Source organism: Lissotriton helveticus, chromosome 8 (assembly GCF_964261635.1).
Source record: "Lissotriton helveticus chromosome 8, aLisHel1.1, whole genome shotgun sequence".
Taxonomy (NCBI): Eukaryota; Metazoa; Chordata; class Amphibia; order Caudata; family Salamandridae; genus Lissotriton; species Lissotriton helveticus.
Window position 1 is genome coordinate 424152186 of NC_136069.1, and position 15197 is coordinate 424167382.

Below are 15197 nucleotides of genomic sequence, written 5' to 3' on the forward strand. Positions count from 1 at the left end.
AAAAACATGTAGTTCCTAGCATTTGCCTGTACTCATAATTATAAGGGAACTTGGCAGCGGTAACTCCAGGGTGGAGAAATAATGCAGATTATTTCAAGGCACCTATAGTTTTAATATATTATCCATTTTATTGCACAGACTTACCATTTTCCCATTTAATTTAGGTCTGAGTTAGCAGATTGTATTTAAGTAGTTTATGTAATGGATTCTATTTACATTTATAATGTGCTCGTGGAGTGCCTCACAATGATGAGTTGTCTTGAAAAATTACAGTGCAGCTCCAAAAGTCAGGGAGGACTGAAAGTAGAAGTAGGTCAAATTAGGAAAAGGAGCACAAGGGCCATATCCCGAATGGAGCATTGTAAGGTAGACCATCAGTCATCCCAAGGCCATAGTCTGGCGTGAGGTCTGTCACAGAAGTGAGAGATAACTTGGTAGGCTCTTTTTTAAGAGAACTAGGGGTGTTGTGGATGAAGTGGTTCTTGTTAAGTCGTGAGAAGGTAACCAGCAGCTCAGACTGTGATTCTAGTAAAAAAAATAACCAATTCATTTTAAAGTGAAGCAGATGGGTGACCCAAGGTGAATCCCTTCCTTAAATTATGAGTCGGCAGTCGAATTTTGTATACAATTATGTAGACCAGGTGGAATTATTTTGCCAACAGTGCAGGGCAAACCTGGAACCTCCTGAAAGGAGTCAAACCGGAAAGTTCTGCTGTCACTTCAGAGGGCTAGAGAGCTAACCCGTGAAGTTGCTGGAACCGAGCATTCGTGTAGTCACGGCAGGACAAGGAAAACGTGCACACCACATTCTTTAAGCACCTAGGAGCTCCCTTAGCTTATAGCAGAATCACTTGGTGAGCAAAATCGCCGCTGCTGGCATAAGTGACAGTCATCGGGTCATGATTTGGAATCCCAACAAGCCTGATTGAGCCTTTTATCAATCACCAGTCTGCAAATTCAATAATGTGAGTAAATTGTGTATAAGTACTACATGTTACCGTACATAGCTGAGCACAAGCCCACAACAACATACGTTGGTGGACTATTTGACAGAATGCATGTGCAAATGGAATCGCTTCCCTGGAATCAGGCTATGAGAAGTAAGCTGGATAAGCACTTTTAACAAATCTTTGAGCTTATCACAGGCTCAGTGCATGCCACTGATGTTTGGGGGCACTTATGCAGCCTACATAAGCATCTAATAGATTTCCAGAGAGTGAAATGATTCACTTACACATTGGAGTTTTGCATAAAATGTATTGGAAATAAAAGCAGCTGAAGGATTTCTACTTGAGAAGGCTAAATAAAACTGTTTTATATCACAGGTACAAACAACTGATAAAACTGGTGAGAATACCAGGAGCCTTCTAGCAATGCAGACTTGACAAAAGGAACACTAAAATTAAATCGCTAAAGTTAGAGATGCCAGCAGCTCACCGATGATTCACAGCCCAGAGAATATCCCAGCAGTATTTTTATTTCTGCTGTCAAATTTATCCTCAAGACAAGTCAGTGGCCACAAGATCTCTAGATATTTCGGGTCGTTTGAGTCAGTGCCGCTAACCCAGTGGTGCTTGAACAATTATCAGAGTGGGGGTGCTGCCATCAGGTTGCGTCACAGAAATCCAAGGGATTGAGAAAATCCAAGCATCACACAAAGAACACATGTAGCAAATGAGCCACGTCCTTTCGGTAAGACTATATATAGTATGGGGCTGGTGGCGCATTTCGGAGCACACTCTTGCAAATATATTTGGCACTACGATTTAAAAATCTATTACGGAGTGTGGAAAGAAAGGCTGTAGGATGTTACTTTATTTCTAATGCACAACAAACTTAACTGTACAACTGTTTCAAAATATATCAGCATTTGGGAAGACACACAAGAAGCACTTTTTAAATTCTGAAATGTAATGTAAACAAATATTATAAGAGTATCAAAATAAATAAAGCCCTTTTCTTGGCGATGTGCAAATATTCACTGAAACCTGACTTGACCACAATGACGAGAAATGTTATTACTTATTCACCTTCTGAACTTAAGCATTGTTATTTTGGGGGGCGTGCACTTTTTCTAGTGCCTATGCTTTCATTATACTTTCAGATACTATTGGCATACATCAAAAAGCATGAAATGGAGAATGTAGCATCCTCCCCAGCCCGGGTACCCGCTAATGACTACACCACACACAGAGCTTAGTATTATGCATTTGTATTAGTCTGCGTGTAACGGCAAACTCAAGATTCTAAACCAGCCTTCATTGCATTCCTCTCTACCACTTATGTCACAGCTCTACAGAGTCCATTAGGAACCAAAAGGGTTCTGTCATTGCTGTTGCAAGACACTACATCTCCCCCTCTGTTAAATAAAAATATATTTTTTTTGCAAAATATATATACATGTACATTAAATCTCTTCAATCAATCTCTTTTGCCCTTTAATGGTTCAACCTGATCTTGTCATTGGAAACTGGGAACTGTGACCATCAATGTCCGGGATCAGTGTTGACGGTGGCGAAGCAACAGCAGTCACTGGTGCTTCCGTACCAATCTCTCCTTTTACATGTAAACCTGTTTAATGATGAGTTAAACCCCAAAAGTGAAAAGAGTCTTCGGTAATATACTTCCCAGGGCAGTCACCATGTGTCCCTTGATAGACACCACTTGAAAAAGGTTCTGCATCAAATGGAGCATCAGATTTTATTTTCTGCCTCTGGCGTACGAACACTCGATCTCTTTTCTTAAAGACCATGTTCTTTGCTTGTCGTCTTTTATCAGCACATGCTTTCATCTTTTGTTTATGAACCAAGTCCTTCTTACAAGTTGCGTTCTTGTTTTTCTGTCTCTGATTGGTCCTCTGAGGTATATTGATTGTCATTGCTCTCCCGAACATCAGTGACACAGGACTTTCACATATGGTCGAGTGAGGCTTTGAATGGTAAGCTCTTAGGGTAGAGTTTAACACAGTTTTCAAATCAAGCTTCTCAAGAGTTGCTTGCTGCACTGCTTTCTTTAGCGTACTCATGAATGCTAACAATTATGGTGGCCTGCGGCCACAGAGGTGTGATCTTCTGATGCTTTATATTCAGATGCTGTAAGAATTATTTTAACTCGACAGTTAAAAGACAGACCATTGTCAGATTTCAGTATGGCTGGAATACCCTATGTTGTAAAGATGCCATCTAGTCTCAATGTATTGGTCTTTAGTGGTAGAAGAGAGATCCTCGATTAATGGAAATCGCGAGTATTCCCCCACAATCACCATCAGTTGATGTCCATTGCCAAGTGGACTGAAAAAGTCAATGGCTACTCTCTCCCTGCCATGGTTCAGGAGTTATGACATGTTTAAGGTGTGTGGAGTAACTTTTGTAGAAAGGCAGTTGCAGAGATGGCAGGCCTTTAATTCTTTTTCAACCCACTCATCGAGATACAGAATCCAGACTCAGTCCGGAATAGCTCGTTTTTTTGGCAGCGATTCCACAGTTTTCTTTTTGGACCACTTAGATTATTTTCTGTCACAGTTACTCCGGAATCGGGATTCTTGACCCTCACAGTACAACTCCTTCCTGAGTTATGGCAGTTCATCGTTGACATTTTTGTGTTTTTGATATTCACAATCACTGGTAAGAGGTCGAGGGTGTGTAATTATATCTTTCAACTTTAGGATATCACTTTCATGGCTTGTGGCAGTGATAATCTGGGCTAACGAAATGGAAGCTGGTGTGTTTGATTTTACAATAAAATTAATATAGATTTCAACGGTCTTGGATGGAGTATCATGGCCTTGGATAGACACTCTGGAAAAGTAGTCAACAGGGTTCTAATCCTTTCCTGTACTATGGACAATGTTATAAATGAAATCTTGTAATTGTATTCCCCATTGTTCAATGTGAGGAGGCATCTTAGCCTTTGGATTGCCAAATATAGTTAGTAAAGCTTGATGATCAGTTACCAGCGTAAAAAGCTTTCTGTACAGGAATACATGGAAATGTTCACAAGCCCATACCACGGCTAAACTTTCTTCTTCAGATTGTGAATAAGCACGTTCTGTTTGGGACAAACTCTTACTTGCATATGCCTGCAAGCATTTGGTGTCCGCTATGCTGTGCAAGGATAGCTCCTAGCATCGACAAAAATCTCTGTATGAAGCTTTGGTTTGAAATATGCCATTTCAGTAGCATTCTCAATGGCTTGTTTGATTTTCTTAAAACATTTCTCACATTTATGTGACCAATGAAATGAAACATTCTATTTTGTTAAATCTCTCAATGCAGCGCTTACAGTGGCAAAGTCTTGTCTAGATCTGGAAGAGTAGATAGCCATGCCAAGAAATGAACGCACCATATAAACATCTTGTGAGGGGATCAGACTTTTGACAGCGCTTTTATTGTTGCAGGGTCGATTGTCATACCCCCATCTGAAAAGATATGGCCAAATAACTTTAGCTTTGTCTTGTGTAATTCACATTTATCAGCATTGAAAGTCAAACTTGCATCAGTAAGTAAATGACAAACATGTGTGAGAACTTATTTTGCTTTTTTGTGTAGCTCTGAAAACCAATATGTCATCGCTTTAATTGAACTTATTCAGGACAAGCTGCATGATGCGTCGAATGAGGTCTTGAAAAGTTCTGCAGGCGAGGACACTCAAAAATGTAGTCTTTATATCGAAACAACCAACATATGTAGAAAATGTTTTAACGTACCTGCAGTTTTCTTAAAGTTCCAACTGATGATAACCTTTATTCACATCAACATTAGAGAAGATTTTTGCAGCAATTAATTGTGTTATCATTTCACCAGTGTGTGGACCTGGATCCCGTTCTCATTCAGTTGCCTTGTTTGCCTGACTCTTGCAAATGCATTTGCATGTAAAGCTTCTTCACGGTCCTTTTTTGGGCACTACCACTATATGCGAAACCCACGGCATGGGACCAGTAGAACACTTAATGATATCATGCATAAGTAACGATTCAATTTCTTTTTCAACAGCGTCTTGTAAATGAAAAAGCAGTTCTTCTGTCTATGAAGAACAAAACAGATGTCCTCATTAATATGCAGCTTTACTTTCATAGTCTTAAGCTTTCCTAAACCATGAAACAGTGACGGGAATTGACTTACTGTTTTGTTGTGAACATTAATGTTGTAGTTCACAGAAATCCACCCCATATCAGCAGCTGTGCTGAACCTGAGTAGACAGGCACTTGACGCTGTACCTTGAAACACATGGATGGGTGCTTGCACCTTTGTTTTCTTGTGTTTCACTGTTACTACAAATGAACCATGACTTTTTAAGGGCGTTGATGCAGCCGATATATACACTTTGGTTTTCGATGGGGTAAGTTGCAGTATTGGAGACAATTCATTATATTTCTCCTCAGGCATAATGTTTATCGAAGCACCACTATCGATGATGAAAGGTATCGAACAACCATTTACTTTCAGTGTAATCTTTGGACAATGTTTGAATGACTTTAGTGATATGGCATAGCGACATTTCTTTAACATTTTTCTTCACATGCAGTCAGTCCCACATGCACATGCTTTTCTGAGGTAACTATCAACATACCACAGCCATCTTCTTCACTTTCACTTGATACTGATGAAGAAGAACTGTTTGTCAGTGTTTAAGATAACAATCAACCTCATTCAGTGTCGATTTGTTATAACTGATGTCGCCTCTTGGCCTTTTAGATGCGTGTGTCGAATATTGCTTCTAAAACACTCTGGTGGCCGTTTTGTCTTTGTGCCGTGACACACTTACTTTTCGCTTTGCAAACCATCACAACATAGTTCTCCTTCCCACAGCCTTAACATACCCGTCAAATTGTAGGATATTTACCTTCAAGTGGAAACGAAAATCCACATCTAAAACACAACTTCTTTTTACAACACAACTTTTTTACGAGTAGTCATCACTTTGTGTCCTTTAATCTTTTGTTTTTGCTTACTGTTCACACACATGACTTATTCATTCTGGGCACCTCCGACTTCTATGTCAGCAGCTTGTCCGTCAGCACGCTTTTCAGCTCCGGCAGCCATTAATAGTCGATACTGACTAAGAGTTTCTCTTAGCATTCATCGTCTGAATGAATCTGACAAGCATCTATCAAAATTTCTAAGATGTATAGCTGCTTCATCATTAAATGAATTGAACTTACTGTGTTTGAGTGTGTCGAGTCTCTCCACAAATTCATCAGTGCTTTCACCAACTTTCTTTCTTTCTTGACTGAAAATGTATCTTTTGTAATCAACATTGGATAAAACTTGAGATTCAAGACTTATTTATTCTGACAGTATGTGACTTCTTCGTCAGTTTGCAGCATTTTCCTTGACTTCTTTTAAACCATCACCAGCAACATTTTTGAGATACTTGATAATCTTTTTGTTATTAGTCTCTTTAAGCGCATCAATTAAATCATCAAATGTCTTTATCCAAACAGTCCATCTATAGCCAATTTTTTGTTTTTTAGCAGTATCAAATGGTGATGGTTTCATGAACACAGCAGTGTTGTAGACCAATGTGGAACTTGAGGCAGGAAGTAGCATTCTTTCTGACACTTTTTGAGGACCACTGTGGGCTTGACTCTGTCTTTGGCATTGTGACCTGTGGCCTTCGGATCGTCTTTGACACTGACTAGAAACGTTGCTTTATTAGCTGCCATCTGAAAAATGCCACTATTCTGAGAGGCGGTTCTGGCTCTTTCTTCTTCGAAGACGTGTAAAGTTGTTCTATGCCTCACTCTGCAGTTTTGGTGGCTGGCCAATTCAGGTGTGGACAGCTCGTTAAGCACAGCCTTGGGCACGTCTCCTTGAAACACTTCACAGAGTGCAGTGATACGTTCACTCTGCAATGGGTTCGGTAAATCGATAATTTCTTCTTTTATAATTGTCAGTTTGCACTTTCTGAAACTTGGTTGATCTCCACCCATTATTTTGTAATTTTCGATGATCAATGACTGCTCTTTGAAATCCGGTTTGTATCCGCCTTCAGCGTTAACACTCCGTATAACTTATCTTGCTTGGCAGCACAATACCTGTATGTATGGCCTGACCAGCAGATTCTCAACCAACGATGTGTATATTCTCTGCAATGCTTTTATTATCTTCAACTGCTTGACAGCTGCTGGAGCTGCGCTTTGACTCCACATGCATTGTGTTGATTCAGTACTGAAAACGACTGCACACGTGGCATGCACAAACAGTTTGTTTGGACCGGAGCAAACTCTCTGAGAGAGCACTGTCGATCTTCGGGTTACTGTTCACCTATCTCGTTGCCAATTGTAGCGTCCTCCCCAGCCTGGGTACCCGCCAGTGATGCACCACACACGGAGCTTAGTATTACATGTCTTCATTCGTCTCCGTGTAACTGCAAACTCAACATTCTAAACCAGCCTTCATTTCACTCCACTCTAACATTTACGTCACAGCTGTATGAAGTTAATCAGGAGCCAAAAGGTTCAGTCATTGCTAACTCGCAAGACACTACTCAGAATACTATTAAGGCTCACACCAGTGGCAAAGCTGCTTATCCTAATCTATTAAATGTAGCATTATCAGCTTCCATTGAGTAATTCCATTGCTAAAGTGCATTCTCTAAAATACAGAAAAGTATTTCCGACAGATATTTTCCAAAAAGATGACAACCCATTGCCGGGTTTGCCAGCAAAATGAGAACCACTACTGTGTTCTTCTTGTCAATGTGCAATCCCTTTTCCCCAAAAGTATGTATCAAATATTCTAATTCTCTGGAGATTTGGTGAACTATAGGGCATTTAAGCAATCCTAATGACAAATATTGCTATTGTTCTTGAAAAATGGAGTTCAGATAATCACTGAATCGTCAAGTATTTCCCCTTTAGCGCTTTCTCTTTCAAGATGTATTGAGGTTGAACCATAAACATACACCTTAAGTTTGGTTTGTGGTTCAAGATACAGATTCAGCCAGCACATGTATCTCTTCCAATAAATAGAATGTCTAGGCATTGTTAATTATTTATAAAAAGAGAATGCCTAATTATGTTAACAAAAATGGCTAGTAACTATGGAAACCCATCACATTAGTTACTTCTGAATAAAGTTCTTTAGATACTCTGTACCCTCGGCTTTTAATCTGCTTTTCATTAACAATACCTTACATTCCTAAAACAGGAATACAGTTCTCTAGAACAAATTATTTTTAGTCAAAGTGCAGAGTCTGGATTGTTATGAGAGTATGTGTTCACAGTCTAGTATCACTTAGAGAAGTGTACACAAGGAGCGTTTACGCTGCCCACTGGATGGGCACCGCAGTGATCTGACATCTACTGATGGCGTATAAATCTTACTCTCATTCTCTCCACTCTCTATATTGCGCTGTTTCTCTGCTGGCATTAGTGGTGCTGTGGCATGCAGTTCAGAATCAGCTGTTTTAAAGATTACACTGCTTGGGTAACTAGAATCACAGCAATCTGGAGGCCCGAGGAGACTCATAAAGGGAGCAAGATGCTCTGTTGGCTACCAGAGAGTCTGTGCAGCAGCCCTGGCAAAAAGGCCACAGGCGTTCAGTGCATGATCAGCAGCTATATGCTTGGGTATCTCAGACAGGGGCTGGAGATACTGGATGGAGGAGGGAAGCTCTTACTTAAGGGTCTCCAGATAACATCTTTCCTCACTCCTCATTCACCATGGTTTCTTGGAATCTGTCTTGGATTGTCCTGCGCAGTGGTAACAAGTCTCTGGTCTCTGCAAATTAAAGTTCCTCATGGCTATGCCTGCAACCGATGATTCAGGGGTGGGATAAGGTAGGTTATCCGCAAGTCAGGCAGTCTTTCTTCTTCTCTGTTCAGGTTGCTGCAGTAGCCATCAGTTCCCAACAGCCAAGTTACTCTGCCTCCTGTATCATCTATCCTCTACTCAGCTATACAGGGCAATTCCCCCCCAAAAAGCAACCTCTGAATTTGCCAAGAGAGACATCTTGTATTCAGAGACTATATCCGTTGGACCCTAGCCAATTTACCTTTCAAGTGTAGAGTAGTGACTAAAACATTTGGATGGAACAAAACATTGCGAAGTGCATTATTCTGCAGGTGTTGCCATATCAACACTGAATGAAGTGGATGGTTATCTAAATCATCTTCAAACAGTTATTCTGCATCAATATCCAGTGAGAGTGAAGAAGATGGTTGTCCCATATCAATATTTACCTCGGAAAAGCATGTGCATGTGGGACTGAGTGCATGTGAAGAAAATTTCAGTCAAAGAAAAGTCGACATGCCAAAGCGCCAAAGTAATTCAAACATTGACCGCAGATTACACTTAAAGTAAATGGTTGTTTGATACCTTCCATCATCGATTGTGGTAGCAGCATTACATAATTCCCACCTGATTTGATGTATTGGAGCCAGATGACCTCAGTCCAATCAAGGGCTGTTGCTAGGCTTATCTCATTTGAGAAGGGGTGTAACTGTGTCTATGCTGTTGGTCAGTCCTTTGTTCAGGCATAGCATCTCTCATCTGCTGGAACTGGCTTCAGCCATGGAGTTGAACACATACAAGCCTACAATAGTAGATGCTTTATACCTGAAAGGGTGCAGCTTAGTCAGAAATACTAAGGGGGGGGAGAGGGCTTCTGATTCCTGACAATCACGCTGGTATATCATGTTAGTCATTCTATAAGAAGCAGCGCATGAGGGTAAGGGCCATTGGAAAGGAAAAGGAGTGTGGCTTGTGAGGGGGTACTTAAAACACGGCATTTTGTAAAATAACCATGTTTTAAGACCTTCGAAACGGACGAGTTTGTGTGTGTTTTTGACCTAGTAAGTATTTAAAATTCTAAGGTGAAATCTGACAGACACCCTACCAAACCCAACTGAAAGCTCCTGTACTCAACTATTTATTAAATAATATATTTGTTAGGGGGTGTTACACCTCAGACATCCCCCCGAAGCTACGCCCCTATGCAAGGGAAAACTCGGTACTTCGTATATCAAACCACTACTCACAATCACCTCTGACATTCTGGAAATCAGAAAGTCCAGTCATGAGAGACTACACAGATTAGCACAAAAATCCAGTAAGTCTGCACTCCACCACTAAAAATCAGCTGCTACCACCTTTAGTCATATTATGTTGTGTTTTGGCCTAATCCATGCTGACAGTATAGCACAATTTCTGGTGTAAACGTTTTGCGTAGCAGAGTCTTGTTGGCGACTCAAGAATGTGTACCAAGTTGGCCAGAATAAGAAAATGAGGACCAGGATGGCACATGTTTACTACGCTAGGGACTTCCAACCATACACTCGGTAACGATGATCAGTAGGATTTTATACATAAATAAATTTAGAAATCTCAATATAATCATTTTTGAAGTATGATAATTTGGGCATCGTGCTCACACTGTAATATAAATAGGATTAGAAGGAATCGGTGTTCTACTTCAGTCGATAAAGGACGCTAATTTATAGTAAATATTGACACTGGGTTGTTTAGGTTATTGATGCTCAAATAATGGCCTCTTTGTTTAGCTCCACAAACTGCTGAGATTACCACTCCCTTACACTGAGGAAACTATTCTATTCCACTCCGGATCAATAATTTCAAAACGGGTCTAGTGGGAGACTGTCCTTGCGCTGGACCGTAAATCTACAGGCCGGCTTCCTATAGTTTGTGTTTGCAAACTCAGATGGTTTTCTGGAGACACTTTTTTTAACATTAATTGTTTTAAACAGGTAATTTTCATGCAGAGTTCTTTGTTTAGTACTGTTGGCACATATCAGATTACTTGAATCCTCTCTGGGTGTGATGTGATCAGTGATTGATTTCTTGTCATTTTATCAAAACTATGGTATTAACAACAAGTCTAGCGCCTCGATTAAGAGTGCCCTGGTATGCGATAAAGTCCACATCGCCTGGATACATTTCAGAAGCAGGGGTGTGACGCAGGCTTCTGCGGCCTCAGCTGCACGGGGGCGCCTACCCTTCTGGGGACCCCATTTACCATTTAGCCCAATGCCAATGAACATCTGTGAGATATGGGAGACTCGGGGACCCATCTAAACATTCTGCATGGAAGAGGGAGAAAGAGGTGGGACATAATTTTACGTTACGTCACTGCTAAGGTGAAATTCGCCGAAATTGAACGTGCAAAAAAGCATGGTATGTACGCAAGTACATTTTGGTTCAGGAATCTTTTTTGAGGACTGCACCTGTAACATATGTAATTTATTGCACCTGTTAAGCAGGGCTTTAAGTGGGATGACAAATCTGGGGGGGGCGATTCTCAAAGGGGCGTGGCCAATGTAATTAAGGGTGTGGCTTAAAACATGTTTCGTTCATTGTATCCAGATATATAATACAAGTAACATCATACCTACAACATGTCAGGACTATTGGCTTTGTCAATGGTTGTTAGTTGAATAAGCAGCTACTATGGTTTGCATATAATATTGAAAACGCTTCCACTTAAAGCCCTGGTGACACCATGACGATGTTGCTGCTCCTGAGTTTCAAAAAGAGAAGGGAAATCCAGAGAGAAAATGACTCTTTACAGGATTACCCTTCCCCTACAAGGCTCACCTGGTATGACCTTGTGCCGTAACTTATCCACTAGTGAGAAGTGAGCAGTGTGAGCAGCGCACATCGATTCAATTGTGCCTGCCGTCACTGCAGTCCGGGGAAAAACGGACCACCTGTGCCAGGGCACAAAACAGAGCCCGATAGAGACCCGTTTCGAAAACCCCTTTAAAGAACTGCTGGTGCTCAGCCCTGCTGTTAAGTCTAAACTCCGGGGCATCAGTTAACTGTTGCTGTAAGCAGCGCAACACCTACCGGGGCACTGGTAAACAAGACATGGAGGTCTTTAAAAACTAAACCTATTTTTACCAGGGGAAGAAAGCTGCTATTTGTTTGGCTTCTTTGACAAATTTGAGAGTTTCTCATGTGGTCTCAGTGTCTTGTGTAAAATAACATGTTTTATTCACCTCTCTTCGCGGTCTCCCAGTCCAAACGTGTACTTTTATCATGAGGTTTGCAAACCTATGTATGGTGGTTCTCTGGCAGCAAGACCACGACCGAGAAATACTGTTTGAATGTGAGTTTTATTTCCTTCCCTGGTTTGGTGCAAACTTCTATATGCTGCTTTGTTTCCCTCTAAATTGCCAGCTATATAAAATTGTGATTGAAAAAATGTGCGAGCAGCTTACTTCCTAAATAGATTGAGTATTTCGAATGAGGACGATGTTTTTCCATGGTGTGAAAAAAATAGTTGCCCTCTGTTACCCAGAATCCGCGAGCAGTCGATGCATCTTATTTCATCAGTTTGTTGTACCAGGCAAAATCATTGTTGTTTCTTAGCAGGGTATGGCATTGGTGAAAATAATCAGTATCTGGGGAGTCAGTTGTATGCAAGCGGTAGACAAATTTCATTGTTGTGCTTTGTTGCCTTGAAGAAGTGAGCCTGAGGGCATCTAAAAAATGGATATGTAGAATATAATAAATTCAGACGAGAGAGCTTCATTGGAGTTAGAGGGGAGGAACTATGGGAAAGCCAAATAGTTCTTGCTTGAACCGCAGATATAGGGCCTTTGGGGCATTCCCTTTCTCTGATAATTGGGAGTCTTAAATCTTTGGGGCACGCTTCACAAACTATGATGTATGGGTTGGGTTGAAATACCTGCTCTGGTTGAGCCTTGCAGGATTTACAGGTCTGAGAATCTATTGTCCTGAGATCCGTGGGTAACTTCAATCTTGCAATCATCCATGGACCAGGCCGTGTTTTGATGGCCTGCTGAGCCATCCTTGAACTGAGGCTTGTGTTTCGGTTCAGAGAGGACTGGGCTGTTCCTATTGGAACTGGATCAAGAATGATTTGCATATGGCTGGTTTCAAACTGAGGGGCATAGTGGGTCAAAAACAATGGACTGGAGTGCGGCCTAGAGCTTGCCAGAGGCTGAGATTAATGAAAACATTCCATCCATCACCTTGTTGTTGCTGTGCCCCACTTACAGGAATGCACACCCGAACATTCTGTGCTTCTGTTTCCTGTTTGATGTTTTCTTGATCTGTTAATAACCTTCATCAGAGCAGTGAAGAACTCCTGGGCAGGCGGAGAGGAGTCCTTGAGGTGGTTGCATGGAGGAGTGATGGGCATATATCATCATCAGTGCTCCTGTCAGACCTCAGTGCTTGGAGACCTCTGCGCCATACTTGTAATTCAAAGTAATTTATTCAGGCCCTCCTCTTTCAGGTGATCACCCCCTTCAGGAGGCTGATACTCTGTGCAGAAAACAGGAAGGAGATGGAGGACTGGATCAGCTCGCTGAAGTCCGTGCAGTCCCGGGAGCATTATGAGGTAAGGAAGCACGCCTTCCTGCACTTAGAATTATCCGTGCGAGCTCCATTATGCACAGTTGTAAAAGCATCTTTAAAACCATTCAAACAAGCATGGATATACTGTTTGAGCTTAAAAAAATATTAATTTTTTGGAACAATAGTTGATTCTGCAGTATGCATTACTTGCCGCCGTAATTAGGATCCTTACTATTTTTCTGCATGCTTCTCTCCAAGATGCTAAATATTTCAGCATTAATTATCAGTGTAAATGCTTTTAGCGATAGCTGTCTCCTGTTCTTCCAAATTTGTCTTGACTTCTCCTTTGCTAGACCGCACAGTTTAATGTGGAACATTTCTCAGGGATGCATAACTGGTACGCCTGCTCCCACGCCCGGCCCACCTTCTGTAATGTGTGCAGAGAAAGCCTCTCTGGAGTCACTTCCCATGGCCTGTCTTGCGAAGGTAAGGATTTTCAGTCGGTGTACTTTGTTATTGATGTATGAGAACTGATCTGAATGGAGTGTATGGGTCTGTTGTGTTTGTCCACCCCGACATAGCCAGATAGGACAGAGACGCACCGAGGCAAAGTGTTGGGTGGAGTGTACTAGGTAGGCCAGGCAGTCTTTGAAATGTCATTTTTTTTTTGTGTGTGAATATAACCGTCAGTGTTACACCTGCACTTCTTCTCAACAGCATAGTATATTTAGGGTAAGGTTAAGAAAAGAACTTTAAAAATGCATCTTCGCTTGCCCATCTCTTGCTACGGCATTGACTATTAAGACTTACATTTTGATATTGAGTTTTGCCTGCGACACAAATGGTTCATTTCACCATCACTTAATCCAACCTTTAATTTACCTTTGGGCTGAGGATAATCGATTCAGATCTTTAACAAAGCTACGTTTACTGTGGCTACCCAGGCACAAACTCAGATTATCTGGTTTACCGACATGACGCAAATGATCTGGTTTATAGATGGAAACAAAACAGTCATAGTACGAATGTTGCTATGTAGAACAGACGCTTATTAATTTGCATAGTTCATTCTTTTTTTTTCAATTAAAATGTTCAATAACATCTTTCAGAGTCAGTGACTGTCATTATAGCGCTGGCACAAAGAGAAACTTTCCTATTTCAACTTAATTGTTCACTACAACCAATGTGTGCAGCTGTCCAAAATAGTGCTGACCTTTCCTACACCTTTATGTGCAATCTTTGAGGTTGTCCATGTTTTAACGTATACATTTTGTGTGCTTGTCATGGCTTTATTCATGTGTAGTGTCTTTGTGACATATAATTGTATATTCATTTGTGGGAAAAGATTTTTTTTTTTAGATGTTTAATTAAAAAATAATTATTTAATCCTCAGGTAGACAGTGGTATCTCCACTAAATCGCAGTGTCTCCTTGCTTATTCTCAATAGAAACACAATTTTCTTGGGCTCCTTAGAAAAGCTATCTGAACTGTGTTGCAGGGCAGGTGCACATTAAGCATGGTAGGCAATAGCTGAGTAGAGGAAATTACCAATGGCTAAAGTGATCTTCCTGTTAGCGGTTCACTCTACAGGAATGAAAAACAACTTGGCAGATCAGTGGAGTAGAAAAACCGAGAACCCTTCTAGAATGAGACCAAATGGACCTGAAGCCTTAGGTGGTACAGGCTTCGCTCCCAAGGAAAACAAGCTCTGCTGTCAAGGAACACAACTTGTTTACTAATGTACCACAACTCCATACATGCATTGCTGTAATGAGTTTCGCCTTTATTCCTGTCTGTTTTTGGTGCGCACAGTACATTTATCTATTTCGTTTCTTAGAAAAGTGGAGAAAAAATCAACTCATAATTTGGGGTTAGTCATGATCCTGGATACTTTGTTTTTGAGGTATCAGA

At 41.0% G+C, this 15197-nt stretch overlaps 1 protein-coding gene across 3 annotated transcripts in view; it reads left to right on the plus strand.

The window, feature by feature from the left end:
• Positions 1–15197, plus strand: part of DGKH (diacylglycerol kinase eta) — a 681607-nt gene that overhangs the window by 369069 nt on the left and 297341 nt on the right. For all 3 annotated transcript variants that reach the window (XM_078657279.1, XM_078657278.1, XM_078657277.1), the window contains exons 4-5: positions 13225–13329; positions 13640–13772. In XM_078657279.1, coding sequence (XP_078513405.1) covers positions 13225–13329; positions 13640–13772 — 238 coding nt within the window. The remainder of the gene's footprint in view (positions 1–13224; positions 13330–13639; positions 13773–15197) is intronic.